This window comes from Pseudorasbora parva, chromosome 15 (assembly GCF_024679245.1).
Source record: "Pseudorasbora parva isolate DD20220531a chromosome 15, ASM2467924v1, whole genome shotgun sequence".
Classification (NCBI taxonomy): Eukaryota; Metazoa; Chordata; class Actinopteri; order Cypriniformes; family Gobionidae; genus Pseudorasbora; species Pseudorasbora parva.
Window position 1 is genome coordinate 17,137,158 of NC_090186.1, and position 27,312 is coordinate 17,164,469.

The following is a 27,312-nucleotide window of genomic DNA, read 5'->3' on the forward strand; positions in this document are numbered from 1 at the left end:
TCTAGCGCCACCACCTGTCCAAAGTTTCACTCATATTTATGCTTATAACTTTTGACCCCTAAGGGCTAGAAACAAAATTCTTTTTTCATCGGATTCCTTGGCTCAAGCCGATTCGATTTCACCCTATGATGTCATTTTCCGGTATGCAAATTTTCCCGCCATTTTGAATTTTCTGAAAAACCTACTTTTTCGAACTCCTCCTAGGCCGTTGCTCCGATTTTCACGAAAATTGAAACAGATCATCTTCAGAGCATGTTGACAAAAAGTTATGGAATTCAAGTTGATTCGTCCAATCGTTTTCAATAAACGCACAAACAAATTTTACGTGGAGGTTGCAAAAACACACTAAAGGCTATATCTCCGCAACGCTTTATCGTATTCAAACCAACCTTGGTACATGTCATCACAAGCATGACTTGAAGCAACATGCAGCGTTTCGGCGCAGCGCCACCTACCTGTCCGGAGATACGAAAAATGCCTATTTTGGCTTATAACTTCTGAACCGTTTATCCAAAAATCATAAAATTGGTCTCATTAGATTCAGGGCGTCATGCCGAGTCGACTGATATCCAATTTTACCATGTCGGCCATTTTGGATGTCGGCCATTTTGAATTATGTGCAAAAATGCTGTATTTTATGAACGCATGAACAGATTGTTATGAAACTTGGTATGGGTCATCACCACGATGCCCTGAAGTAGCCTGAGAAGTTTCGAAACAGCGCCACCTAGTGGAGAATTTTTTTTTTCAAACGCTTATAACTTTGGGTGTGGTTGACATATTTTGATGGGAGTGTGTTTTTTGGTCTCCTGAATCCTTGCCGACTCCAACGATACCAGACTTGCCAGGTTTCGGCATATGGTTTGCGCAGAGTTGTAATTTAGTGCTTAAAAAACATTTGCTGATATCTTCGAAACCGCTAGTCCGATCGAGACGAAACCAGCCTCAGAAGTTCGGAAACATAGGTCGATAGCTATACGCTAATGCCCAAATCTCAAAATATTGATAGTAAGGGGTAGTAAAATCCAATCAAAGTCAGGTGTCAGTCATTTTTTACGTGTTTTTTCATATAAATGTCTATAACTCCAAAACAAAATGAAATATTTTCACCAAACTTGACACACATATGTATGGGCTCACTACGAGGACACATAAAAAAATTGGTGGGATTGTGCCTCTTGGTGGCGCTATAATAAAACAAAACATGAAATTCCCATTGACTTCAATGCAGTATTACGGTTTAAAATGCTAATGCTATAATTTAAGAATGCACTAGTGTATCATTACAAAACTCGGTATGTGTCTTCCGCTCTATGTCCCGAAGATATTCAAAAAGTTTCGGGGCAGCGCCACCTTGTGGTCAAAAGTTGTAATAAAATGTACAAAAATGCTAATAACTTTTGATTAAATTAGCCTATTGTAATGAGACTGGTCATAATACATTCATTGGCTCATGCCGAGAAGATAGATACCAATTTTGCCATATTTTGCAAACATATCTGTGCTCCATCTTGTTATTTGTTAAAAATCTACTTTTTCAAACTCATCCTAGACCGTTTGTCCGATTTTCACCAAAATTGATCCGTATCGTCTTCAGACCATGCTGACAAATACTTATGGATTTCGGATTGATAGACAAAACAGTTTTCATATACCACTGCAACAGAGTTGAGCCATGATGCAAAAATTACTCTTGAGGCTGTATCTCTGCAATGCTTTGACATATTGACACCAAACTTTGCATGTGTCATTGTCATCTCAATCTGACTAAACCACATCAGTTTCGTAACAGTGACACCTATTGGTCGAAAGTGATAAACCATTAAACCATTATTATTGACTGTATTTAAAATTTGACTGCTATTTTGCCTAAAATCAACTTAATAGGTCCTTAATGGCTCATTGTTGCAGTTGGCTTGAGACTTCCAGCCATGCTGGCATGTCTTGTCTTCTTCTTTGCGCTTGGCCCCGATAATGGCTGCTTGCAGCTATATTTATTATTCTGCTTCTTCTTCTTCCGCCATAGGAGTCTCTGGCAGCCCATAGAACCGTATGGTAAAAAGTTGTGAAATTTGGCACACTCATAGAGGCCAGTCTGAGCTGTCACTATAGCAAATTTGGTGCCTCTAACTCAATCCCTCTAGCGCCACCACCTGTCCAAAGTTTCACTCATATTTATGCTTATAACTTTTGACCCCTAAGGGCTAGAAACAAAATTCTTTTTTCATCGGATTCCTTGGCTCAAGCCGATTCGATTTCACCCTATGATGTCATTTTCCGGTATGCAAATTTTCCCGCCATTTTGAATTTTCTGAAAAACCTACTTTTTCGAACTCCTCCTAGGCCGTTGCTCCGATTTTCACGAAAATTGAAACAGATCATCTTCAGAGCATGTTGACAAAAAGTTATGGAATTCAAGTTGATTCGTCCAATCGTTTTCAATAAACGCACAAACAAATTTTACATGGAGGTTGCAAAAACACACTAAAGGCTATATCTCCGCAACGCTTTATCGTATTCAAACCAACCTTGGTACATGTCATCACAAGCATGACTTGAAGCAACATGCAGCGTTTCGGCGCAGCGCCACCTACCTGTCCGGAGATACGAAAAATGCCTATTTTGGCTTATAACTTCTGAACCGTTTATCCAAAAATCATAAAATTGGTCTCATTAGATTCAGGGCGTCATGCCGAGTCGACTGATATCCAATTTTACCATGTCGGCCATTTTGGATGTCGGCCATTTTGAATTATGTGCAAAAATGCTGTATTTTATGAACGCATGAACAGATTGTTATGAAACTTGGTATGGGTCATCACCACGATGCCCTGAAGTAGCCTGAGAAGTTTCGAAACAGCGCCACCTAGTGGAGAATTTTTTTTTTCAAACGCTTATAACTTTGGGTGTGGTTGACATATTTTGATGGGAGTGTGTTTTTTGGTCTCCTGAATCCTTGCCGACTCCAACGATACCAGACTTGCCAGGTTTCGGCATATGGTTTGCGCAGAGTTGTAATTTAGTGCTTAAAAAACATTTGCTGATATCTTCGAAACCGCTAGTCCGATCGAGACGAAACCAGCCTCAGAAGTTCGGAAACATAGGTCGATAGCTATACGCTAATGCCCAAATCTCAAAATATTGATAGTAAGGGGTAGTAAAATCCAATCAAAGTCAGGTGTCAGTCATTTTTTTACGTGTTTTTTCATATAAATGTCTATAACTCCAAAACAAAATGAAATATTTTCACCAAACTTGACACACATATGTATGGGCTCACTACGAGGACACATAAAAAAATTGGTGGGATTGTGCCTCTTGGTGGCGCTATAATAAAACAAAACATGAAATTCCCATTGACTTCAATGCAGTATTACGGTTTAAAATGCTAATGCTATAATTTAAGAATGCACTAGTGTATCATTACAAAACTCGGTATGTGTCTTCCGCTCTATGTCCCGAAGATATTCAAAACGTTTCGGGGCAGCGCCACCTTGTGGTCAAAAGTTGTAATAAAATGTACAGAAATGCTAATAACTTTTGATTAAATTAACCCATTGTAATGAAACTGGTCATAATACATTCATTGGCTCATGCCGAGAAGATAGATACCAATTTTGCCATATTTTGCAAACATATCTGTGCTCCATCTTGTTATTTGTTAAAAATCTACTTTTTCAAACTCATCCTAGACCGTTTGTCCGATTTTCACCAAAATTGATCCGTATCGTCTTCAGACCATGCTGACAAATAGTTATGGATTTCGGATTGATAGACAAAACAGTTTTCATATACCACTGCAACAGAGTTGAGCCATGATGCAAAAATTACTCTTGAGGCTGTATCTCTGCAATGCTTTGACATATTGACACCAAACTTTGCATGTGTCATTGTCATCTCAATCTGACTAAACCACATCAGTTTCGTAACAGTGACACCTATTGGTCGAAAGTGATAAACCATTAAACCATTATTATTGACTGTATTTAAAATTTGACTGCTATTTTGCCTAAAATCAACTTAATAGGTCCTTAATGGCTCATTGTTGCAGTTGGCTTGAGACTTCCAGCCATGCTGGCATGTCTTGTCTTCTTCTTTGCGCTTGGCCCCGATAATGGCTGCTTGCAGCTATATTTCTGCTTCTTCTTCTTCTTCTTCCGCCATAGGAGTCTCTGGCAGCCCATAGAACCGTATGGTAAAAAGTTGTGAAATTTGGCACACTCATAGAGGCCAGTCTGAGCTGTCACTATAGCAAATTTGGTGCCTCTAACTCAATCCCTCTAGCGCCACCACCTGTCCAAAGTTTCACTCATATTTATGCTTATAACTTTTGACCCCTAAGGGCTAGAAACAAAATTCTTTTTTCATCGGATTCCTTGGCTCAAGCCGATTCGATTTCACCCTATGATGTCATTTTCCGGTATGCAAATTTTCCCGCCATTTTGAATTTTCTGAAAAACCTACTTTTTCGAACTCCTCCTAGGCCGTTGCTCCGATTTTCACGAAAATTGAAACAGATCATCTTCAGAGCATGTTGACAAAAAGTTATGGAATTCAAGTTGATTCGTCCAATCGTTTTCAATAAACGCACAAACAAATTTTACGTGGAGGTTGCAAAAACACACTAAAGGCTATATCTCCGCAACGCTTTATCGTATTCAAACCAACCTTGGTACATGTCATCACAAGCATGACTTGAAGCAACATGCAGCGTTTCGGCGCAGCGCCACCTACCTGTCCGGAGATACGAAAAATGCCTATTTTGGCTTATAACTTCTGAACCGTTTATCCAAAAATCATAAAATTGGTCTCATTAGATTCAGGGCGTCATGCCGAGTCGACTGATATCCAATTTTACCATGTCGGCCATTTTGGATGTCGGCCATTTTGAATTATGTGCAAAAATGCTGTATTTTATGAACGCATGAACAGATTGTTATGAAACTTGGTATGGGTCATCACCACGATGCCCTGAAGTAGCCTGAGAAGTTTCGAAACAGCGCCACCTAGTGGAGAATTTTTTTTTTCAAACGCTTATAACTTTGGGTGTGGTTGACATATTTTGATGGGAGTGTGTTTTTTGGTCTCCTGAATCCTTGCCGACTCCAACGATACCAGACTTGCCAGGTTTCGGCATATGGTTTGCGCAGAGTTGTAATTTAGTGCTTAAAAAACATTTGCTGATATCTTCGAAACCGCTAGTCCGATCGAGACGAAACCAGCCTCAGAAGTTCGGAAACATAGGTCGATAGCTATACGCTAATGCCCAAATCTCAAAATATTGATAGTAAGGGGTAGTAAAATCCAATCAAAGTCAGGTGTCAGTCATTTTTTACGTGTTTTTTCATATAAATTTCTATAACTCCAAAACAAAATGAAATATTTTCACCAAACTGGACACACATATGTATGGGCTCACTACGAGGACACATAAAAAAATTGGTGGGATTGTGCCTCTTGGTGGCGCTATAATAAAACAAAACATGAAATTCCCATTGACTTCAATGCAGTATTACGGTTTAAAATGCTAATGCTATAATTTAAGAATGCACTAGTGTATCGTTACAAAACTCGGTATGTGTCTTCCGCTCTATGTCCCGAAGATATTCAAAAAGTTTCGGGGCAGCGCCACCTTGTGGTCAAAAGTTGTAATAAAATGTACAAAAATGCTAATAACTTTTGATTAAATTAGCCTATTGTAATGAGACTGGTCATAATACATTCATTGGCTCATGCCGAGAAGATAGATACCAATTTTGCCATATTTTGCAAACATATCTGTGCTCCATCTTGTTATTTGTTAAAAATCTACTTTTTCAAACTCATCCTAGACCGTTTGTCCGATTTTCACCAAAATTGATCCGTATCGTCTTCAGACCATGCTGACAAATACTTATGGATTTCGGATTGATAGACAAAACAGTTTTCATATACCACTGCAACAGAGTTGAGCCATGATGCAAAAATTACTCTTGAGGCTGTATCTCTGCAATGCTTTGACATATTGACACCAAACTTTGCATGTGTCATTGTCATCTCAATCTGACTAAACCACATCAGTTTCGTAACAGTGACACCTATTGGTCGAAAGTGATAAACCATTAAACCATTATTATTGACTGTATTTAAAATTTGACTGCTATTTTGCCTAAAATCAACTTAATAGGTCCTTAATGGCTCATTGTTGCAGTTGGCTTGAGACTTCCAGCCATGCTGGCATGTCTTGTCTTCTTCTTTGCGCTTGGCCCCGATAATGGCTGCTTGTTAGGGGCCAAGCACCGAAGGTGCGGAGGCACCTATTGAAATCGTTAGTGTTCCTATTATTATTCTGCTTCTTCTTCTTCTTCTTCTTCCGCCATAGGAGTCTCTGGCAGCCCATAGAACCGTATGGTAAAAAGTTGTGAAATTTGGCACACTCATAGAGGCCAGTCTGAGCTGTCACTATAGCAAATTTGGTGCCTCTAACTCAATCCCTCTAGCGCCACCACCTGTCCAAAGTTTCACTCATATTTATGCTTATAACTTTTGACCCCTAAGGGCTAGAAACAAAATTCTTTTTTCATCGGATTCCTTGGCTCAAGCCGATTCGATTTCACCCTATGATGTCATTTTCCGGTATGCAAATTTTCCCGCCATTTTGAATTTTCTGAAAAACCTACTTTTTCGAACTCCTCCTAGGCCGTTGCTCCGATTTTCACGAAAATTGAAACAGATCATCTTCAGAGCATGTTGACAAAAAGTTATGGAATTCAAGTTGATTCGTCCAATCGTTTTCAATAAACGCACAAACAAATTTTACGTGGAGGTTGCAAAAACACACTAAAGGCTATATCTCCGCAACGCTTTATCGTATTCAAACCAACCTTGGTACATGTCATCACAAGCATGACTTGAAGCAACATGCAGCGTTTCGGCGCAGCGCCACCTACCTGTCCGGAGATACGAAAAATGCCTATTTTGGCTTATAACTTCTGAACCGTTTATCCAAAAATCATAAAATTGGTCTCATTAGATTCAGGGCGTCATGCCGAGTCGACTGATATCCAATTTTACCATGTCGGCCATTTTGGATGTCGGCCATTTTGAATTATGTGCAAAAATGCTGTATTTTATGAACGCATGAACAGATTGTTATGAAACTTGGTATGGGTCATCACCACGATGCCCTGAAGTAGCCTGAGAAGTTTCGAAACAGCGCCACCTAGTGGAGAATTTTTTTTTCCAAACGCTTATAACTTTGGGTGTGGTTGACATATTTTGATGGGAGTGTGTTTTTTGGTCTCCTGAATCCTTGCCGACTCCAACGATACCAGACTTGCCAGGTTTCGGCATATGGTTTGCGCAGAGTTGTAATTTAGTGCTTAAAAAACATTTGCTGATATCTTCGAAACCGCTAGTCCGATCGAGACGAAACCAGCCTCAGAAGTTCGGAAACATAGGTCGATAGCTATACGCTAATGCCCAAATCTCAAAATATTGATAGTAAGGGGTAGTAAAATCCAATCAAAGTCAGGTGTCAGTCCTTTTTTACGTGTTTTTTCATATAAATGTCTATAACTCCAAAACAAAATGAGATATTTTCACCAAACTTGACACACATATGTATGGGCTCACTATGAGGACACATAAAAAAATTGGTGGGATTGTGCCTCTTGGTGGCGCTATAATAAAACAAAACATGAAATTCCCATTGACTTCAATGCAGTATTATGGTTTAAAATGCTAATGCTATAATTTAAGAATGCATTAGCGTATCGTTACAAAACTCGGTATGTGTCTTCCGCTCCATGTCCTGAAGATACTCAAAAAGTTTCGGGGTAGCGCCACCTTGTGGTCAAAAGTTGTAATAAAATGTACAGAAATGCGAATAACTTTTGATTAAATTAACCCATTGTAATGAAACTGGTCATAATACAGTCAATGGCTCATGCCGAGAACATGGATACCAATTGTGCCATATTTTGCAAACCTATCTGTCCTCCGTCTTGTTATTTGTTAAAAACCTACTTTTTCAAACTCATCCTAGACCGTTTGTCCGATTTTCACCAAAATTGATCCGTATCGTCTTCAGACCATGCTGACAAATAGTTATGGATTTCGGATTGATAGACAAAACAGTTTTCATATACCACTGCAACAGAGTTGAGCCATGATGCAAAAATTACTCTTGAGGCTGTATCTCTGCAATGCTTTGACATATTGACACCAAACTTTGCATGTGTCATTGTCATCTCAATCTGACTAAACCACATCAGTTTCGTAACAGTGATACCTATTGGTCGAAAGTGATAAACCATTAAACCATTATTATTGACTGTATTTAAAATTTGACTGCTATTTTGCCTAAAATCAACTTAATAGGTCCTTAATGGCTCATTGTTGCAGTTGGCTTGAGACTTCCAGCCATGCTGGCATGTCTTGTCTTCTTCTTTGCACTTGGCCCCGATAATGGCTGCTTGCAGCTATATTTATTATTCTGCTTCTTCTTCTTCTTCTTCTTTTTCCGCCATAGGAGTCTCTGGCAGCCCATAGAACCGTATGGTAAAAAGTTGTGAAATTTGGCACACTCATAGAGGCCAGTCTGAGCTGTCACTATAGCAAATTTGGTGCCTCTAACTCAATCCCTCTAGCGCCACCACCTGTCCAAAGTTTCACTCATATTTATGCTTATAACTTTTGACCCCTAAGGGCTAGAAACAAAATTCTTTTTTCATCGGATTCCTTGGCTCAAGCCGATTCGATTTCACCCTATGATGTCATTTTCCGGTATGCAAATTTTCCCGCCATTTTGAATTTTCTGAAAAAACTACTTTTTCGAACTCCTCCTAGGCCGTTGCTCCGATTTTCACGAAAATTGAAACAGATCATCTTCAGAGCATGTTGACAAAAAGTTATGGAATTCAAGTTGATTCGTCCAATCGTTTTCAATAAACGCACAAACAAATTTTACGTGGAGGTTGCAAAAACACACTAAAGGCTATATCTCCGCAACGCTTTATCGTATTCAAACCAACCTTGGTACATGTCATCACAAGCATGACTTGAAGCAACATGCAGCGTTTCGGCGCAGCGCCACCTACCTGTCCGGAGATACGAAAAATGCCTATTTTGGCTTATAACTTCTGAACCGTTTATCCAAAAATCATAAAATTGGTCTCATTAGATTCAGGGCGTCATGCCGAGTCGACTGATATCCAATTTTACCATGTCGGCCATTTTGGATGTCGGCCATTTTGAATTATGTGCAAAAATGCTGTATTTTATGAACGCATGAACAGATTGTTATGAAACTTGGTATGGGTCATCACCACGATGCCCTGAAGTAGCCTGAGAAGTTTCGAAACAGCGCCACCTAGTGGAGAATTTTTTTTTTCAAACGCTTATAACTTTGGGTGTGGTTGACATATTTTGATGGGAGTGTGTTTTTTGGTCTCCTGAATCCTTGCCGACTCCAACGATACCAGACTTGCCAGGTTTCGGCATATGGTTTGCGCAGAGTTGTAATTTAGTGCTTAAAAAACATTTGCTGATATCTTCGAAACCGCTAGTCCGATCGAGACGAAACCAGCCTCAGAAGTTCGGAAACATAGGTCGATAGCTATACGCTAATGCCCAAATCTCAAAATATTGATAGTAAGGGGTAGTAAAATCCAATCAAAGTCAGGTGTCAGTCATTTTTTACGTGTTTTTTCATATAAATGTCTATAACTCCAAAACAAAATGAGATATTTTCACCAAACTTGACACACATATGTATGGGCTCACTATGAGGACACATAAAAAAATTGGTGGGATTGTGCCTCTTGGTGGCGCTATAATAAAACAAAACATGAAATTCCCATTGACTTCAATGCAGTATTATGGTTTAAAATGCTAATGCTATAATTTACGAATGCATTAGCGTATCGTTACAAAACTCGGTATGTGTCTTCCGCTCCATGTCCTGAAGATACTCAAAAAGTTTCGGGGTAGCGCCACCTTGTGGTCAAAAGTTGTAATAAAATGTACAAAAATGCTAATAACTTTTGATTAAATTAGCCTATTGTAATGAGACTGGTCATAATACATTCATTGGCTCATGCCGAGAAGATAGATACCAATTTTGCCATATTTTGCAAACATATCTGTGCTCCATCTTGTTATTTGTTAAAAATCTACTTTTTCAAACTCATCCTAGACCGTTTGTCCGATTTTCACCAAAATTGATCCGTATCGTCTTCAGACCATGCTGACAAATAGTTATGGATTTCGGATTGATAGACAAAACAGTTTTCATATACCACTGCAACAGAGTTGAGCCATGATGCAAAAATGACTCTTGAGGCTGTATCTCTGCAATGCTTTGACATATTGACACCAAACTTTGCATGTGTCATTGTCATCTCAATCTGACTAAACCACATCAGTTTCGTAACAGTGACACCTATTGGTCGAAAGTGATAAACCATTAAACCATTATTATTGACTGTATTTAAAATTTGACTGCTATTTTGCCTAAAATCAACTTAATAGGTCCTTAATGGCTCATTGTTGCAGTTGGCTTGAGACTTCCAGCCATGCTGGCATGTCTTGTCTTCTTCTTTGCGCTTGGCCCCGATAATGGCTGCTTGCAGCTATATTTTACATATGAATTTACACTATTAGTTAATATAATATGTTATTAGTGAATAAATACTTAATTAATAACAATTTAATGATTACTTAATTTAAGAATCATATAGAATCTTCATTAGTTTCTGATACAGTAATCATTAATAAATGGTTCTTAATGAGTCATACATAAAGTCGTGATAATCTGTGCATTAGTTAAGCATGAATTAATGCATATTAGTGCACCTGTATTGTAAAGTTTTACAGATTTCTCGATTTTAATCAATTCTCATTTTTAAAAACCGATATAGATTCTTAAATCCCAAGAATCGATGAGTCTATCCTCTTTTCAGTTCATGAATGAGCAGAAAATTAATGTAGCACACCTCCTATCCAATAAATGCAAAAAGCTTTGTTACTTTCAATATGAAACAAAGTCTCAGATTTCAAATGACATCCATTTTATAACGAAATAAATACCGTTTTGAAACTAGTGTGCCGTGGCAGATCGCAGTAGAACCTGTGAACTGTCAACCCACGTGAACTGATCATCTCATCCTCTTTAATAGCAGTTACAGTGCTAAATAAACATGAATGTACATGTTAAAAAATACCTTAAGATGAAAAAAAGAAAGAACTTACCGAAATATGTTTCACGTCACATGTAACTGCAAAGACGGCAATAAAACAGCATGGAAACAATGTCACATCACATTTACCTCAGAAAAAAAACATATCGAGTGACCATAAACTCGTTAGTCAGCTAGAAAAACGACCTCAAGAGAGGAGAATTTTGATAAATGTATGCACCCATTACATATTCAATATAATTTTTTATGTTCTTCAATATTTAATGCATGTTAGATTAAATCAGTAAAGTTTTTATGAAAGCCACCATTTAAATGTTTATATTTCAAAAGAACAGATTGGAATTGAAATATGATTATGTAATCGTATATCTTGAGTGCAATTTAAGTGTTTGTATACAAATACGTTAGTTTTAACCTTCAATGTTATAGTAATGTAGTACCAACTGACACCCATGTATAGTTTCAGCATTAGTTGAGAGGTTGTTTTTTTTGTCGCAAAAAAATGTGCATGTGCTGTATCCGATATACAGTACATCCAAAATAATTGATATTAGAATCGAAAGCTTGTGAATAGAATTTTTGAATTGTGAAATTTGTGTCAATACCCAGCCCTAGTATTCCGTGTTCGTACAAAGTGGACATTGCTAACTACTGGCCTGGTAGAATAATGCAGTGTTTTTAGTTGCTTTCAGGGAACATTTTGATAACCTTGTACACAGAAAAAACAAAGGGAAAAACGTTTCCGCTTTTAGTACATCATAGCCTAGATGCCAACCAAACTTAGCCCCGCCCACAACATTTGAGCTCGGGTGGTTCGGTCTGGACTCGATCCATAGAGGAGTAATTATACCCGAGCAGAAACTGTTCAGACCAATGAAATCATCAGGGCGGGCTTTAGACGATGATGGACAGATGATATACAGTAAACCACATCAAAGGGGCTTGGATTATATTTGCTCAAATCCTAAATGGAGAGCTTGTTTGTATATGCATTGACCTTCACTTTTTCTCTCTGATATGATGATCATGTCGGTAAGTACTCTGTGTATCCTTAAAATCTTTTTTTTACAACACCGGCAAAGATCGTTTAGTCCAGCATACCTGCAGACAGGGTTGCCAAGTTTTTACAACAAAACGTGCCAACTACTTTCCATAAACAATAGCTTCTCGGAGGGGTTCTCCGGAACAAAAATGTGTTTGGGGATTAAAATGTGTGTTATTTTGGCAAGGTTGCCTGCTAAAATTCACATTCATGGGTCTATATATCACATAATAGTCGCTTCAACAAGCGGACATGGAAAACAACCCGCGGGAAAAAAAACGCGGACTTGGCCACACAGTGCAGATGAGCTCTGTTGACATTTGACAACTAACGTCATGTGTCGCTTCGTTGCTCTGATTGGTTTTAGCTCTATCTAATTGATGTCTTTCCTGGTTCGGTTGAAACACCCCCCATAATCACAGCCCAATGGAGAAGTATCAGACTCATATTCTGACTAGAATTATTCTGACTAGAATTGTTATGACTAGAATTGAGTATGACCACATCAGGCTATCATTGTCGTGTAGTCACATCCAAAGATTTACTAATATCTTAGTTTTATGTTTAGCTTTATTTCAGTAAAGGAAATAAAGGTTTTCACTGCTTCTTTTGCCTACTACAGGTATGGAGTCTGCTGGTATCCATGAGACCACCTACAACAGCATCATGAAGTGTGACATCGACATCCGTAAGGACTTGTATGCCAACAACGTCCTGTCTGGTGGCACCACCATGTACCCAGGTATCGCTGATCGTATGCAGAAGGAGATCACTGCTCTGGCCCCCAGCACCATGAAGATCAAGGTAGAATATTTATTCGGTCATTCAGCTTTCCGGTCTTATTTATCGACGTCTGGTTTATAATCATCGCGTGTCTTCTTGCTCACAGATCATCGCTCCCCCTGAGCGCAAGTACTCCGTCTGGATCGGTGGCTCCATTCTGGCTTCCCTGTCCACCTTTCAGCAAATGTGGATCAGCAAGCAGGAATACGACGAGGCTGGCCCATCCATCGTCCACAGGAAGTGCTTCTAAGCGTCAGGATACCCATATTACACTGCCGATTATGAATGCAAAGAACAGAAATCCTCAACATTACCTCCGCCTGTTACGCATGCAGGCAGATTTTGCCTTTATTTTTCCTTGTACAGTATGTTTACACCAAAGTGCAATTTGTTTGTAGTTCTTTACTGGTTCAGAACAACATTTGTATGTGAATATTTATTGGTTTTTAAATAAACAAGACCAGGAAATTTGTGAAGAAATCTTTCTTCTGCAGGATTTTGAATTAATGTACTACAAGACGTGCATTGTTGGTTGATGCAGCAAATACAGGACTGCATAAAAGCTAGCTGTGATGGATTCATATTTGCGACTTCAATTAGCACCCAGTATAAAAATAGCTGCTGCACTCTAGGAGACAAAGTGAGATCAGAGAACGCAGCTCTTTGTCAAGATGCCCTCTTCAGGCTTATGAGAATATTTATTTTTATCTTACCTATACACTATAAATATATATGCAAACATCGCTTGCAGTGTTGAGTTTTGCAGCCTCAACTCTAGTTAAATTCTAGGAGGGATATCCCATGTTGTCATGAATTGTTTTTTATCTCTCCATCCTTGTGGGTAGTCCTAAAGCGATTACTCACCACTGCAAGTTCACCACAGGTATTGCCACAAATAGATGTTTGATCACCCTTCATCACCTGCAGGAGGGTGCAAGTGAGGGTTAGGAACTGGGATGTGAAAAGTTCAGATTAACCGAATCAATCAGCTGTTACAACAAAAAAGAAAGAAAAAAAAGATTGTGTTTTGCAGTATTGCCATTTATACATTTATAAACAGTGTGTGTAAAAAGACAGTTTAAGGGCAGTCGACTAATTTAAATTTAAATATTTGTTTAAATAAGTAAAGTATAAAGTAATAGACATTTTTAAACTCCTAGGTTTCTTAGAAGCGTACAAGTCATCAGTTGGGTTAACTTTTTATATCGATGAATGAGAGAACAGTAAATATATATTTGTGTGTGCCCATTTGCTCAAATAGCAAAAGAAACCTCCACAATGGTTAATTCCACATTTCAAAATGAGGGACAAAATAAACTGAGATTAATAACGGCAGTGAAAAGACAGAAATATGTTAGTTTTACCATCACTCTTATAGACTGTATTAGAAACACCCTCGTGCAGTGGTAACTTGTTTTTTGTAATTAGGTGCAAAAGTAATATAATACAAAGTATTAGTGTTATAAATGTTCATGCATAAAAATAAAAAAAACAAAAAAAAAACGATCTTTACTATTTTCGATATTGATGACCGTTAAAACGCGTCATCACATTTTCAAAGGTCTCGCGCCACACTGATTTGGCGCCTCTAGCTAAACGTCATCAAAACACCCTTTAAAGTTCTTTTGTGATATGTAAATACATGTATAATAAAGTGATTTATAATTACAATGCTGTCATGTTTTATAAATCGCTATGTAAAGCGCGCGCGGAAACCTCTACTTACCTTTTGACTTTCTTTCTTTGCGCGGTTTCAATCCTTATAATTACCCGCCGCGATTCGCGCCCTGTTTATTATCGCGCGCGCGCGCTCACTAAACTCTAATCTGCTTCGGACTCCCATCCTGTCACGCTAGTGTGTGTGTGTCGCCGGAGAGAGACATCCCCAGTGATTTGAGTTTATCACCAATGATTTTATTACGGATTAATCAGTGCCTCTCTGGCATATTCGGAGAATAATGAAACGGAGAAATCCTGCTGTTCTGATTTCTCCCAAACAACCTGTCTGCGCGTGACGCAGGGGGGAGGAGGAGTGGGCAGTCTACTTAAAGCGGGATTAGCACGAGCCAAACATTATACTCCCCTCCGTTTAGGCTCAGAGCGACCTATCGTCCTGCTCGCGAGAGGGAAAATAGGAGGGCTTTAGACTAATCGGGACCTCAGACGAGCGCGCGCTCCGGAGCGAGGCGTGGACGACAAGGTGGACAGCAGCGACTAATCAATGCATTCGCCCGACACTACACTCGCCTTTAGAGCGATAGACGCGGAACAGTAGCTCGCGTTTGATTTTAAAAGGTTCACTGTGTTATATCGCCTCCGAATGAACAGCCATGGGGGAATGGACAATTCTCGAGCGTCTCCTGGAGGCGGCTGTCCAACAGCACTCTACTATGATCGGGAGGTGAGGGAAAAGTGGAAAATGTTGATTTATTGCTTAGTACGTTAAAACAAAAAAAGGTCATTACGCAGTGACCCTATTGAGTAATGGCCACTGGAACTTAATATGCACAGTGCAAATGTGTCCCAAGAAAGCTTTTGTTGCTGTTGTTAGTGCACATTTTGAAAAAAACTAACAAAAACGAAGCTTTTGTGCCATCGGTGAGATTACTGTTCCGTGTCAGATCTTATTTGCTTTCAAAGAAATGTTGTGCGCGCCCTGGCTGGAAGCGCGCGTTTGCCTATGGAGAGAGTTTCAGCACCGGACAGCTCCCCGCATCAATCTGCACAGCCAATGAATGTAAAACGATACAGTAAAAACCTGTTAACTGGTTAACTGTAAGTTACCATATTATGTACAATAAAAAACAATGGTGGATTTAATAGACGTTACATGTCATTTTACTATAAAATACTAATAATTGTACTATAAAAGTGATGTTTTTAACGGTGACAATCTGTCGACACGATAACCAATGTTTGGAAGGACATTCCCAGAAATCACATTTGCTTATTTTGCATTACAATATGTTTCTTCTTTTTTTCCTAATCCGTCATGTACATTCAGAGTGTTTTATGTTACATTTTATGTTATTTGGTTATTGTACATATCTCATTTCAGTGGCTTGATGATGTGTGGGTAAATGTACACTATATGCTGAATGCGAACTGTTTGTTTCCATTTAATGAAATGTACTGAAATGTTTAACAATGTGTACTAGATATCAGTATACAGCTCTGGAAAAAAAAAAGAAATCAATGTTAAGTGGTCTCTTCATTTTTTTTCCAGAGCTGTATGCAAAGAACAAAGCATTTTACAAATTTGGTTATTGAAAAAAAAAAAAAAAAAAAAGCAGATATCAGCATATCAGTAACATTATCTGTTCATAAAATATGTTTAGGACTGCCAGTTTTTAATAGTAAACAGCATTTTTTTTAGGTTTTTTTTGCCTTTTTGCCGGTTTTGCCTTGAAGCAGTTACACTATGAACTTTAAATGTTTCTTTCCTTGTCTTTAGGATCCTACTGACAGTAGTGGTGATCTTCCGGATTTTAATCGTGGCAATTGTAGGAGAGACCGTGTACGATGATGAGCAGTCCATGTTCGTGTGCAACACTTTACAGCCGGGCTGTAACCAAGCTTGCTATGACAAAGCGTTCCCTATATCTCACATCAGATACTGGGTGTTCCAGATCATCATGGTATGCACCCCCAGTCTGTGCTTCATCACGTACTCTGTGCATCAGTCGGCCAAACAGAAGGAGCGGAGATACTCCATGGTCTACCTGTCCCTCGACAAAGATCCTGATTCGATGAGACGAGACGACAGCAAAAAGATCAAGAACACCATCGTGAACGGAGTTCTCCAGAACACCGAAAACTCCACCAAAGAATCCGAGCCGGACTGTTTGGAAGTGAAAGAGATCCCCAGTTCGGCCATGAGAACTACCAAATCTAAAATGAGAAGACAAGAGGGCATCTCAAGGTTTTACATCATTCAGGTGGTTTTCAGGAACGCGCTGGAGATCGGCTTCTTGGTGGGGCAGTACTTCTTGTACGGATTCAACGTGCCCGCCGTGTACGAGTGCGACCGGTACCCTTGCATCAAAGACGTCGAATGCTACGTTTCGAGACCCACGGAGAAAACCGTGTTCCTCGTCTTCATGTTTGCGGTCAGTGGGATTTGCGTGGTGCTCAACCTGGCCGAACTCAATCACCTGGGCTGGAGGAAAATCAAAACGGCGGTGAGGGGGGTGCAGGCCAGGAGGAAGTCCATATATGAGATCAGAAACAAGGACTTGCCGCGGATGAGCATGCCCAATTTCGGCCGCACCCAGTCGAGTGACTCTGCCTACGTCTAATGCTCTCTTTATGTAGTTCAGCAGAGCAGTGGTGCTCAATCCAGGTCCAGGAAGACCCAAGGTTGCACGTTTTGGATGTTTGAAACACCCGTTTCAAGTCTTGGAGCCTCTACCCAACCCGACAAGGAACATTCTGTCCTCATTTACTCACCCTCATGTCGTTCCAAACAATTATGACTTCCTTTTTTTCTGTGGAACACAAAAGAAGATGTTTTGAAGAATGCTTTGCCCATGCAATGAAAATCAACAACATTGGACCATTCATTTTCATTATGTTTTTTTCAAAATATACTCTTTTGTGTTTCACAGAACGACATCAGGGTAAGTAAATGATGACACATTTTTTGGCTCCCTATGGCATCTAAAATGTGCAAAAACTGAAGAGCCTCTGCATTCGATTATATCCAAGAAACGTTATTGTGAACTCTTCATCTCACCTGTTTCATGGTGGGGTAGATGGATTTTATTTGTCTGTTATGGACAAACAGAGCAAACGGACCAAACGTTTGTTCCTTATCAGTTACTGAAAGGCACTGATGCAACTTTTTTATAGGTCAGAATGGAAAGCTTATGATGATGTTTTCAACATTCATTTATTTCTTCGTTCACATGATCAGCTGAACCCGAAATATGTTTTGCACTAAATATGGATTTAAAGAAGCCAAAACAAACCCGAATCGTGCTGTGAAGGTCTTTTGTTTTATTATATTGTATTCACCATTCTGGTTTTAGATTGCACATATGATAGTTTCAGTTTAACTCACCGCAACTAGTTAGACCGCAGTTCACATATGTTTATCCGCACTATATAAATCATATCTCTCTTTTGGCTTAGATAGATTGGCATCTTTAATGATTTGGTTGCCTGTGCTTGCACCACTGACCTTAACGTAAGTTATCGTTCCATTATATTTAAGCTGACTTGCAGATCGGTAACCAGTGAACTGGCCAATGCTGCATAACGCTTAACTGTCTATCTTTTGTATTTATTTATTTATTTATTTATTTATTTATTTATTACACCAAAGCGCCCATTGCTTTCATTTGTGTGAAAAAGATATATTGCTTTTATGTATTCAAGTGCCATATATGTACATAGATATATACATATTATAGTATATTGTAATCCTTATAGTGAGATATGAATTCCACAAACTCTTTGTGCGGACTGCTTTAAAGGATGTCCTATCCCTTTAATGTGAGATGTTGGGGAATGGAAGAGTGGAAAAAAGAAACTATCCATACATATTTTGCATTCATAATAAGTACGATATTACATTTAAAGTACATAGAAAACACAGTTGATCAGAAATCAGTGAATAAGGGGTTGAGATTAATTTCCCCTGGTGCTTCTATTTCTCAAACAAATGATGTTAGCAACTATGTGAGATGAAGAAAAAAAATCTTATAATAAATGACCGAATTCATGACTAAAAATCTGTGTGATTTGCATTGCTTTATGATTTTGCGGAGTAATTCGGAATTTTAGTCTAATGCACCAGCAAAAAGTGCCATTATCCTAAAGGACCGACGTCCCTGTCATCTTCCCCATAAATCAACTTCCTGTCGGTTGAAATGCTTGCGTGTATTTTTTTTTTCTTTTCTTTTTTTCTTTTGACTGGTTCAGCATCACAGTGCTTAAATTTGATCCGGGCACCATAATTCTACCTGTCCAGCTTCAGTCATGCTGACACAATGACAGCAGCTTCCTCCCGGTCCGGTGCCCTGCATACAACATCGCTATATACAGCAGAGGTCTGGTCCCTGCAGAAGTCACAGTGGCCCCTGTGCCAAGGTCACAGAGAAAGTGCTGAACACTGCAGCCGGTGGCCTCAAACCGGGATTTCTCTCTGCTGACAGACTGGAAGAGACCCGGGACTCACAAAAGTGCCAAGATGGCTCTCCAGCAGAGGGAAGGGGACATGGGGGAGGGAAGGGGGGGGAGCAGGATGCTTGCTAGGCCCAAGCATCCTGACAGATCAATTTGGAATTCAGAAGGGACCTGAGATTCCTCTTTGACACAAACAGCGAAGGGCCAACACAAACAGCAAAGGGCCAACCTGACAGGACATCAGTGGAGGTTACTGCTGTGTGTGTGCGTGTGTGTGTGTGCGTGTGTGTGTGTGTGTGTGTGTGTGTGTGTGTGTGTGTGTGTGTGTGTGTGTGTGTGTGTGTGTGTGTGTGTGTGTGTGTGTGTTGTGCGGTTTCACTTTGTCCCCTCCCACCCTCCAATTAGTTCATTCCCCTCTCTAAAAAGTCCTACAAAACTTATTTGATGCATTAATGGAAATTAGTCCTGCTTTGTAGCAGTTAAAATAATTAAAAATGAGAAAAAAATCTCAAATTACATTGTTTTTAAAGCTTTACTCAGCTAAATAATAATATTTTTATAAAGGCAACTTAAAGAATATTAATACAGATGGAGATGTGAGGGAGAATGTTTCATCCGGGACTTTTTACTGTGCCGAGTCGAAGTACTGTCAGAAGTGCTGTTCCGCCATACATTATAGTTTAATCTGCTTAGAAAAGCGCCACGTTTTATTTTATGACACCATACTAGGTCGGTCAAATATTTGTGTAACTGTATTTAAATAAAATGTTTGGGAAAACGTGGAGAGGTTTGGTTGCTTCTAACTTGATCTCTGTTTGGTACCATAGTGAATGAACTGGGCCTAGTGGGCTAAGCTAAATGCTATCAGAATGTCACTGCGCGTCAGAGAGATTAAGGGCACGCACTGAGATGAGAGAGGTATGAATCAACTCGTCTTAGTTAAGGGAATAACATAGTTTAATATGAAAAAGCTGTGAAGTATCCCTTTAAGTGATTTGGATAACGTACTCAGTGACTAATGTAACCTTTGTTCCCTAAGATAATGTTTATTGCGTTGTATTTGACGTTTTGCGAAAACTCTGAAATACTGATTGAATCATGCAGTGAAACTGAATTAACCTATGGGGCTGCATCCTGCCGAAATGGGGGTGGTTATCCGTCTATATAAGCAGGCAAATCTCGCAAGTCTTCAGAATCTTTCAACAGTAAGCCGAGTTGTGCAGCGTGGTAGCACAGCCAGCTATATCATACTCGTTCCTGTTAACTCAGGGAACAGAGGTTATTAGTACGTTCCCTATCGTATTGCGTATTATTTGACACTTTGGGAACACAATCCAGTAACTCCATGCTATTGGATTTCGTCGCAGAACAACAATCCTTCTATGGCCCTGGCCTAAGGCACTTCTAAAGCCTAGTTCAGACTGCACGATTTTCAAACTCGTCCTCGTGCTTTTTCACACTGACTATCTTTGACTATCTGGGATAGCAATCAGTCAATGCTGTGTTCACACTGTACAATGGATCGGCGACAGTGAGTTTCACACTGCATGACTGTACAAGAGGAAGAATCACAGACAACTCTCTCTCACAGGTGTGCAAACTACGTTTCCCAACATTCCCAACCAAACACATGTGCGATGTGACAAGTAAACAACGCAAGATCAGACGTGCATCAGACCGGAGTTCTCGCGCGAGACTTGGAATTGTTATTAAAAATTATAAACTGCACAAAGTTTGCTCCAAATTGTGTGTGCTTATTTGTGGAGAAAAAGAAAAAAGGATATGGCGGAGGAAATTGTTGGAGAGACAGAGGAAGCAAGGATTGTGTTCTACATAGACAGTTTGAGGTAAATAAATAATTTTGCAATGTGCAAATGTTTGGCTTTGTTTCTGTTTGATAGAATTGTAAATATATCTATTAAAATACTGATATTCTGTCTATAACTCCTCTCTGAACCTCCCACTGCCCTGTATCTCACTCTCTCATTGGCTGTTGGTCATCACCGATGTAATTTTCAGTTAGAACTCATTTTAGGAGTTTGAATCGCAGACAGGTCCAGATATTTAGCATGCCAAATATCTTGCGGGCGTCGGCAACTCATCTGCGATTCTCTCTGTTGACGGCGATTTCGCAAAACCGGACGGCGAGTCAAAATCGGGGCTAAAATCAGGCAGTGTGAATGAAGCATGTCTGTCCCTTGGTTCATTTTTCCCGGCACATGCATTGCTCTCTGTTGTCCAAGCGGACTAAGGCATGGTGCCCTTTCCAGTCTAGTAGGATGGTTTTGAGGGCCAGAAATTATTGTTATTGCGATGTTTCTCCATGCAGGAGTCGGATATCGGCAAGCCCTCGGACAGAACTCACCAACCCATGTTGGAAGCATCTGACAAGACCATCCACCTTCTGGAGACCAATCCCAAGTCTCTGCCGGTCGGGCACTGACGAGGGTCCTTCCAAGGGGCGACTGCAAGGACTGAATATGTAGCAGGCCAGATGGAACTAGCAATGATGCGGTTGCAATTATGCCTAGCAATCTCTGAAAGGCTCTGGGCGGGAGTGAAACCCAGACTCTGAAAGATGAGAGTGAAAGTCCTAGTCCCGCTTGCTGAAAGTCCCAGACATTCCAAATTGCTGAAGAGCAAGGACCTGTGAGTGTTCAATTTCGGCCTCCGACTGGGCCAATACAAGCCAGACGCTGAGGTAATTCAGGATGCTTACTCCCTTCTGTCTCAAAGGGGAGAGGGCCACATCCATACACTTCGTAAAAAAGATCCACTGAGAAGAACTAATCCCCTGGGCAAACCTGTGAGAAGATTTGTTTCAATGTTAGCACATTGAATGGCCGTTTCATCAAAGCTCGGTTCAGATCCCTGAGATTGAGGATGGGCCTGAGGCCGCCATCCTTCTATGGAATGAGAAAGTAGCAGCTGTAAAAGCCTGAGTCGCTGTAAGCTAACGAAATTGTCTCTACAGCTCCTTTCGCCAGTAAATTTGTCACTTCGAAATGGAGGATTTGTGCCACATTGCTCCATACCAATGTGCAGACCACACCCTTGAAGTGTGTGTGAGGGGGTGGGGGGGGTTGTCTTCAAGCAATTTGGGTATGGGTAGTGATAGGAAATGGCTAGCGTTTGGCGTTGCAGGGGCGCTGCCGAGGCTCAGCTTGAGCTGAGCGGTTGAAGGCATGGGCTTTGTGGGTTGCTGAGTCGGCACACTCCTCTGGCGACTTGAAGCAGCTGTAAAACTAGATCGCTTAGGCATGAAGTGGCCCATTGCCTGTGACAACTTCTGTGCTGTGCTGAAGCACTCTGCGAATCCGTCCACAGCGGGGCAGAAGAGGCAAATTTCTCTGTGTCCTTAATCTCTATTAAATTCAGCCACAAATGGTCATGACCCTACCGATCGCCTAGACGGAAGTCCTTGTAGCGTGCAGAGCCAAGTCTGTTGCACATTCAGCCCAGTTCTGGCGTCACTCCGATCTGTATAAAACAAATGAAGTAGTGTCCGTGACGTCACTTGTAGGTTTCTGAAGAGCATTTTTCAAAGTGGGCAGAGCCAGGTGTCTTCATCTTTGCGGGTCACTCCCAGATAACCGAACATGGGCAAAGACGTGGGTGGAGCTGAGGTGCCTACATTTTTTAATTTATCTTACAATTGGTGGTGGACATGGTCCTCATTCTGTTCCATTGCAATGTCTTTTCTTGAGTAATTACAGGCCTATTCCCTACAAATATTTTTGAGGACATTGTCCATTGTCAACAATTAAATGAAATAATTTCAATATAGTCTCTGTTATTAAATGTTACACTATTTATGAAATGCAGGCGTAACATATGACAACGTTTGAGTTTTATAGCTCATCACAGTATGTCGGATTCTGGAGTGTGGTAAAGTTTTAAATAAAATTATAAATAATATATAAACAATTTTAAATAAATTAATACATTTAATTAAATTACAATTTCACTCACAGGAAGTTCAGTCTTCTTGGACGGTCTGTTAGTACAATTAACCACATAACACGTCATATTATGTGATAATTGTAGTTTTGGGACTAGCTGAGGTGACATGACGGCTAACAGAAAGCAGACAAACAGCTATTAGTGACAGCAGCGGCAATCCACCTGTCACTCAAGTGGCATGCCCCCTAATTATGCAGAACTTTAAAGGACAACTCCGGCGAGAAATGAACCTAGGGGTAATTAACAGAAGGTTACTGAGTAGATTGTTCTCTGGGATGCGTTTTCATGAAAATCGAATGTAAAGACATTTATCTCTAAAAACAGATTAGCTTATAACGCTTGTCTATGGGGAAAAGGGTAAGGGAAATTAAATCGCTAGTTAATACCACTAACAAGGTTTAAAATACGAACACTGTAGCATAATGAGGGTCCCTACATGCAAACCGAAACATTGAGAACTTTGCAAGTGTACAAACAGTTTAATAAGAAGATACTTTATAAAGCGTTTATGGTCAGGCGCCATCTTGGAAAACAGTCTCGACTAGTCTTGTCTAGTCTCGACAAGTTTGTGAAATCTAATTACATGGACATTTTTTATTTTTATTTATTTATTTTCTCTGTTGCATTCAGTGTTTTCTTCCGGAAACAACGGCCCATATGAGATTCCAAGTCAAAGTTCATTACTTAGCACAGCGGTCATGGTTTGACTCGTCAAGACTGTTTTACAAGATGGCTCCTATCTGTATACCCTTTTTAAAGTATCTTCTTATTAAACTGTTTGTACACTTACAACTTTCTCAATGCTTCGGTTTGCATGTAGGGACCCTCATTATGCTACAGTGTTAGTGTGAGGCTATTTTGAGCCTTGTTAGTGGTATTAACTAGCGATTTAATTTCACTTACCCTTTGCCCCATAGACAAGCGTTATAAGCTAATCTGTTTTTAGAGATAAAACTCTTTAAATTCAATTTTCATTAAAAAATGCATCCCAGAGAAGGATCTACTCGGCACTTGCAATCTTCCCTAAGCACTTCCCCTCGGGGGAATCCCCGCCGCCATTTTGAAGTGCATTCCACTTTGTGAAGTGGACAAGGGAAGTTTATTTGGACAGACCCTTGCTCCCTCGATTTAGACCGAGGGAGCGAGTCTACTTCATATGTACACTTCAGGCAGCTTCATATACCACAATGCAACACGATTGTGATGTCACCGCATATCACGTTTAATTTACCTCAAACAACTCTATGATATTTTCATTATTTTAAAAAACAACTTCTTAAAGGAAAAAAAAAATCAACTCTATAGTGGATTCCAAGTGATCAAGGGCTTAGGGCTTAGGTTTACGCTTGATATAAATATAAACTGCTTGCCCTATATAGTATTGTGGGTAATTAATATAATATAATATAATATAAACTTTGTGGACATGTTCATATTTAATGTAAAGATCTGTGGTTACTTTGACAAGACACTGGCATGAACTTGACAGGAAGTGATTTCAGCCACTAACCTTTTCCAAGAAAAGAGTTGGAAACCGCTGCAAAATATCATTGCAAACTGGCTAAAAAAAAGCTGTAGCACGATTTGTTTGCAGATGACACTTTATTTGATCATTTGTATCTAAGACAAATAAATGCATAATTTTTAAGGGTGCCTTAAAATATATATATTTTTTTTAGAATTTATGTATTATTTATGAATTATTATTTATGAATTATTTATACATTACTCTGTTACACTATATCATGTCCCAAAACAAATAAATTAGCTACATATTAACATTTCAAATGTGGTGCAAGCAATTCAAAGGAGCGTGTGTTGGTTTATTTTTAGCTCTCAAGTCAGACTTAGTACTGCATGTGCAATGCTTAGAAAGCATTTTGAATAATTCACGCTCAATATACTGGCACAAGCTGTAATTCTCTAAAGCAGGTTAGGGATTGCTGATGCTTAGAACACCCGAAGACCCCTCCACCCCCCAATCTATGAAGCTTACTAAAAGAATAAGTCGAAATAGCGCCAATGCAAACCTTCATAGGAGCAACCTTGAGCATTAGTATTATACTGATGATACTGAGACATGCATGATTACTGTATATCAAAAAATCTACTAACTCGGGCAAAGGTGTCTGTAATTGGTAAAACCAGTCATATGTGTAAACGGTTCTGTGTAGGTGCTGTTAAGGTGCTTCCAAAACAAACCCATTGGACGTCCACTTATGATCCAGGCGCCGTGTCTGGCCATCAGGGTCTCATTAGACTGTCTGTTATGGTATCCTGGTATTATAAGAAAAACATTTCAAGGCATCTGCAATAGAGTTCAAATGTGTCAATGGGCCCAAACCACTGACTGAGGCATCCAAAAGTCTGTCTGGCCTGAGATGCTGTCATCAGCCGCCAGTCACAGGGATTTCCGGCAAAGTCATCGGAATCACAAAGTCACAGTCAGCAAGAACAGCTGCCAAAACACGACAGCGAGAACAACATAGGCACTTTTGTTCATCCAAGACATGTATAAAGTCCCCACAATAAACAATGTGCTCAAAAGAATACACTGTGACACACTTGATACTAAACACAGAGGTAGTTTATTTCCTAAGTGGTGAAAATAGTTCCACTGGGGGTAAGCCACCTCTGGTTAAAGAGCTGGAACCCAAAGGTTGTGGATTCCAAGGCCAGACGGTGCAAATCATAAGCTACCGCCATTGTGTCCTTGAACAGCGCACTTAATCCTAGATTGCCCTAGGTGAAGCCTTATAAGAAAGACTGCTATGTTGTATCTTCTTACTGTGAATACTAACAAGATTTTGACACCTGAAGAAAGAGAGTTATGGTGGGTGCTAGTGTTGCAAAGATGAGGTGTCCAGTCCTGCTGCTGGAGCGTCACTGTCCTGCTGAGTTCTCCAACTCCAATTAAACAAGTCAATCCTTTATCTATATAGCGCTTTATACAATACAGTTTCAAAGCAACAAAATAACAAAGTAAAGAGGAAAATAATATTCAGTTGAGGCTGCATCACAAGTCAGAATCTGATTGTGGATTGGTAGCATTCAAAATATTCCATCCAGTTCTTCCGCTTCAAGATCGATTTATCAAGAACCTTTTTGGTTCTTGTGATCTCTTGTGGATCTGTGTTGATGGCTGTCATGTTGACGAGGCCTTCCCAGGGGATTGTCTCGTTGGCACGGCCACTGCTGACATCCTGGGCCCGTATTTATCAAACATCTTAGAATTACTCACAAGAACACTGCTAAGAATTGACTTAAGAGTAAAAAAATTCTTGGCTCAAAGCTGCGCTTAAAAGTTAGTTAAAGCATCCCAATCATTCTTTAAGTAAAGTGTAGGACTAGATCTTAAGTGCTAGTCTTAGAGTGGATTTACGACACTTTGCTGTGCCACAAATGGAATTTTGGATGATATTATTGGCATGAACCAATCACTGAATAGATGTCCTTATTTAAGAATATAAAGATAAATTCACATTGAATGGTGAAATTCCTAAGAGGAGTTTACATTCAATACACATTTGACAATAAAGAGTTTTCAAGAGAATACCTTATAATATACACATTTTAAATTAAAGATAAACATGTTTTCATCCATGTAATTAATTTTTTTAAACTGGTGTGCTGTGCTGTTAAATTGCCTATATATAGCCTAGATTTTTTTTATATATATAATCAGCCACCATGGATTCCAAAAGAAAACCGACATGGCAGGAGAGAGAAACGATCGCTACTGCTTGCTGAATTACTCGAACAGTGTTTTTTATTTTATTTTATTTTTTTATAAAACCCAACATTAACCAGTGCTGAAAAAGATGATGTCTGCTCTGTCTAAACGATACTGTTTGATGAACTATTTGTCGTCACACATTTCGAACACCCTCTATTGAAAGATTTGCGCACGTCTCTGTCTCCATAGCGCCATCACAAGCCCCTACTGGCAACTCCTAACCACTTGAGAGACCTCTCGAGCTGTCTTAAATAACTGGGAGAGTAAGAGTGATTCTTAGCTTTAAGAAATTTGATAACTTGCTTTTATACTTAAGTTTGAAAGTAGGAGTAAATGTCATGAATTCTCAGCACTTAAGACTAAAATAGCACTTTGAGAAGCTTGATAAATACGGGCCCAGATCTGCGGTGTGGTCATGTCTAGATGAAGGTCCACAAACTGATCTGAATAATGGACCAGATTCTGCTCAATACGTTTAT

At 39.6% G+C, this 27,312-nt stretch overlaps 2 protein-coding genes across 3 annotated transcripts in view; both read left to right on the plus strand.

Moving 5' to 3' along the window:
- Positions 1 to 13,461, plus strand: part of actc2 (actin, alpha, cardiac muscle 2) — a 59,533-nt gene extending 46,072 nt beyond the window's left edge. Inside the window, exons 7-8 of the mRNA XM_067417236.1 lie at positions 12,845 to 13,026; positions 13,112 to 13,461. Of these exons, the coding sequence (XP_067273337.1) occupies positions 12,845 to 13,026; positions 13,112 to 13,255 (326 nt within the window). The 3' untranslated portion in view covers positions 13,256 to 13,461. The remainder of the gene's footprint in view (positions 1 to 12,844; positions 13,027 to 13,111) is intronic.
- A 1,389-nt stretch (positions 13,462 to 14,850) lies between these two features.
- On the plus strand, positions 14,851 to 18,720 carry gjd2b (gap junction protein delta 2b). 2 transcript variants are annotated; one of them, XM_067418542.1, is made up of 2 exons: positions 14,851 to 15,406; positions 16,460 to 18,720. In XM_067418542.1, the coding sequence occupies exons 1-2, from the start codon at positions 15,336 to 15,338 to the stop codon at positions 17,301 to 17,303; spliced, it is 915 nt and encodes a 304-aa protein (XP_067274643.1). In that variant the 5' UTR covers positions 14,851 to 15,335; the 3' UTR covers positions 17,304 to 18,720. The 2 variants fall into 2 exon arrangements, with proteins under 2 accessions (XP_067274643.1, XP_067274644.1); XM_067418543.1 differs by lacking the exon at positions 14,851 to 15,406 and adding an exon at positions 15,426 to 15,780.
- Positions 18,721 to 27,312: the final 8,592 nt, after the last annotated feature.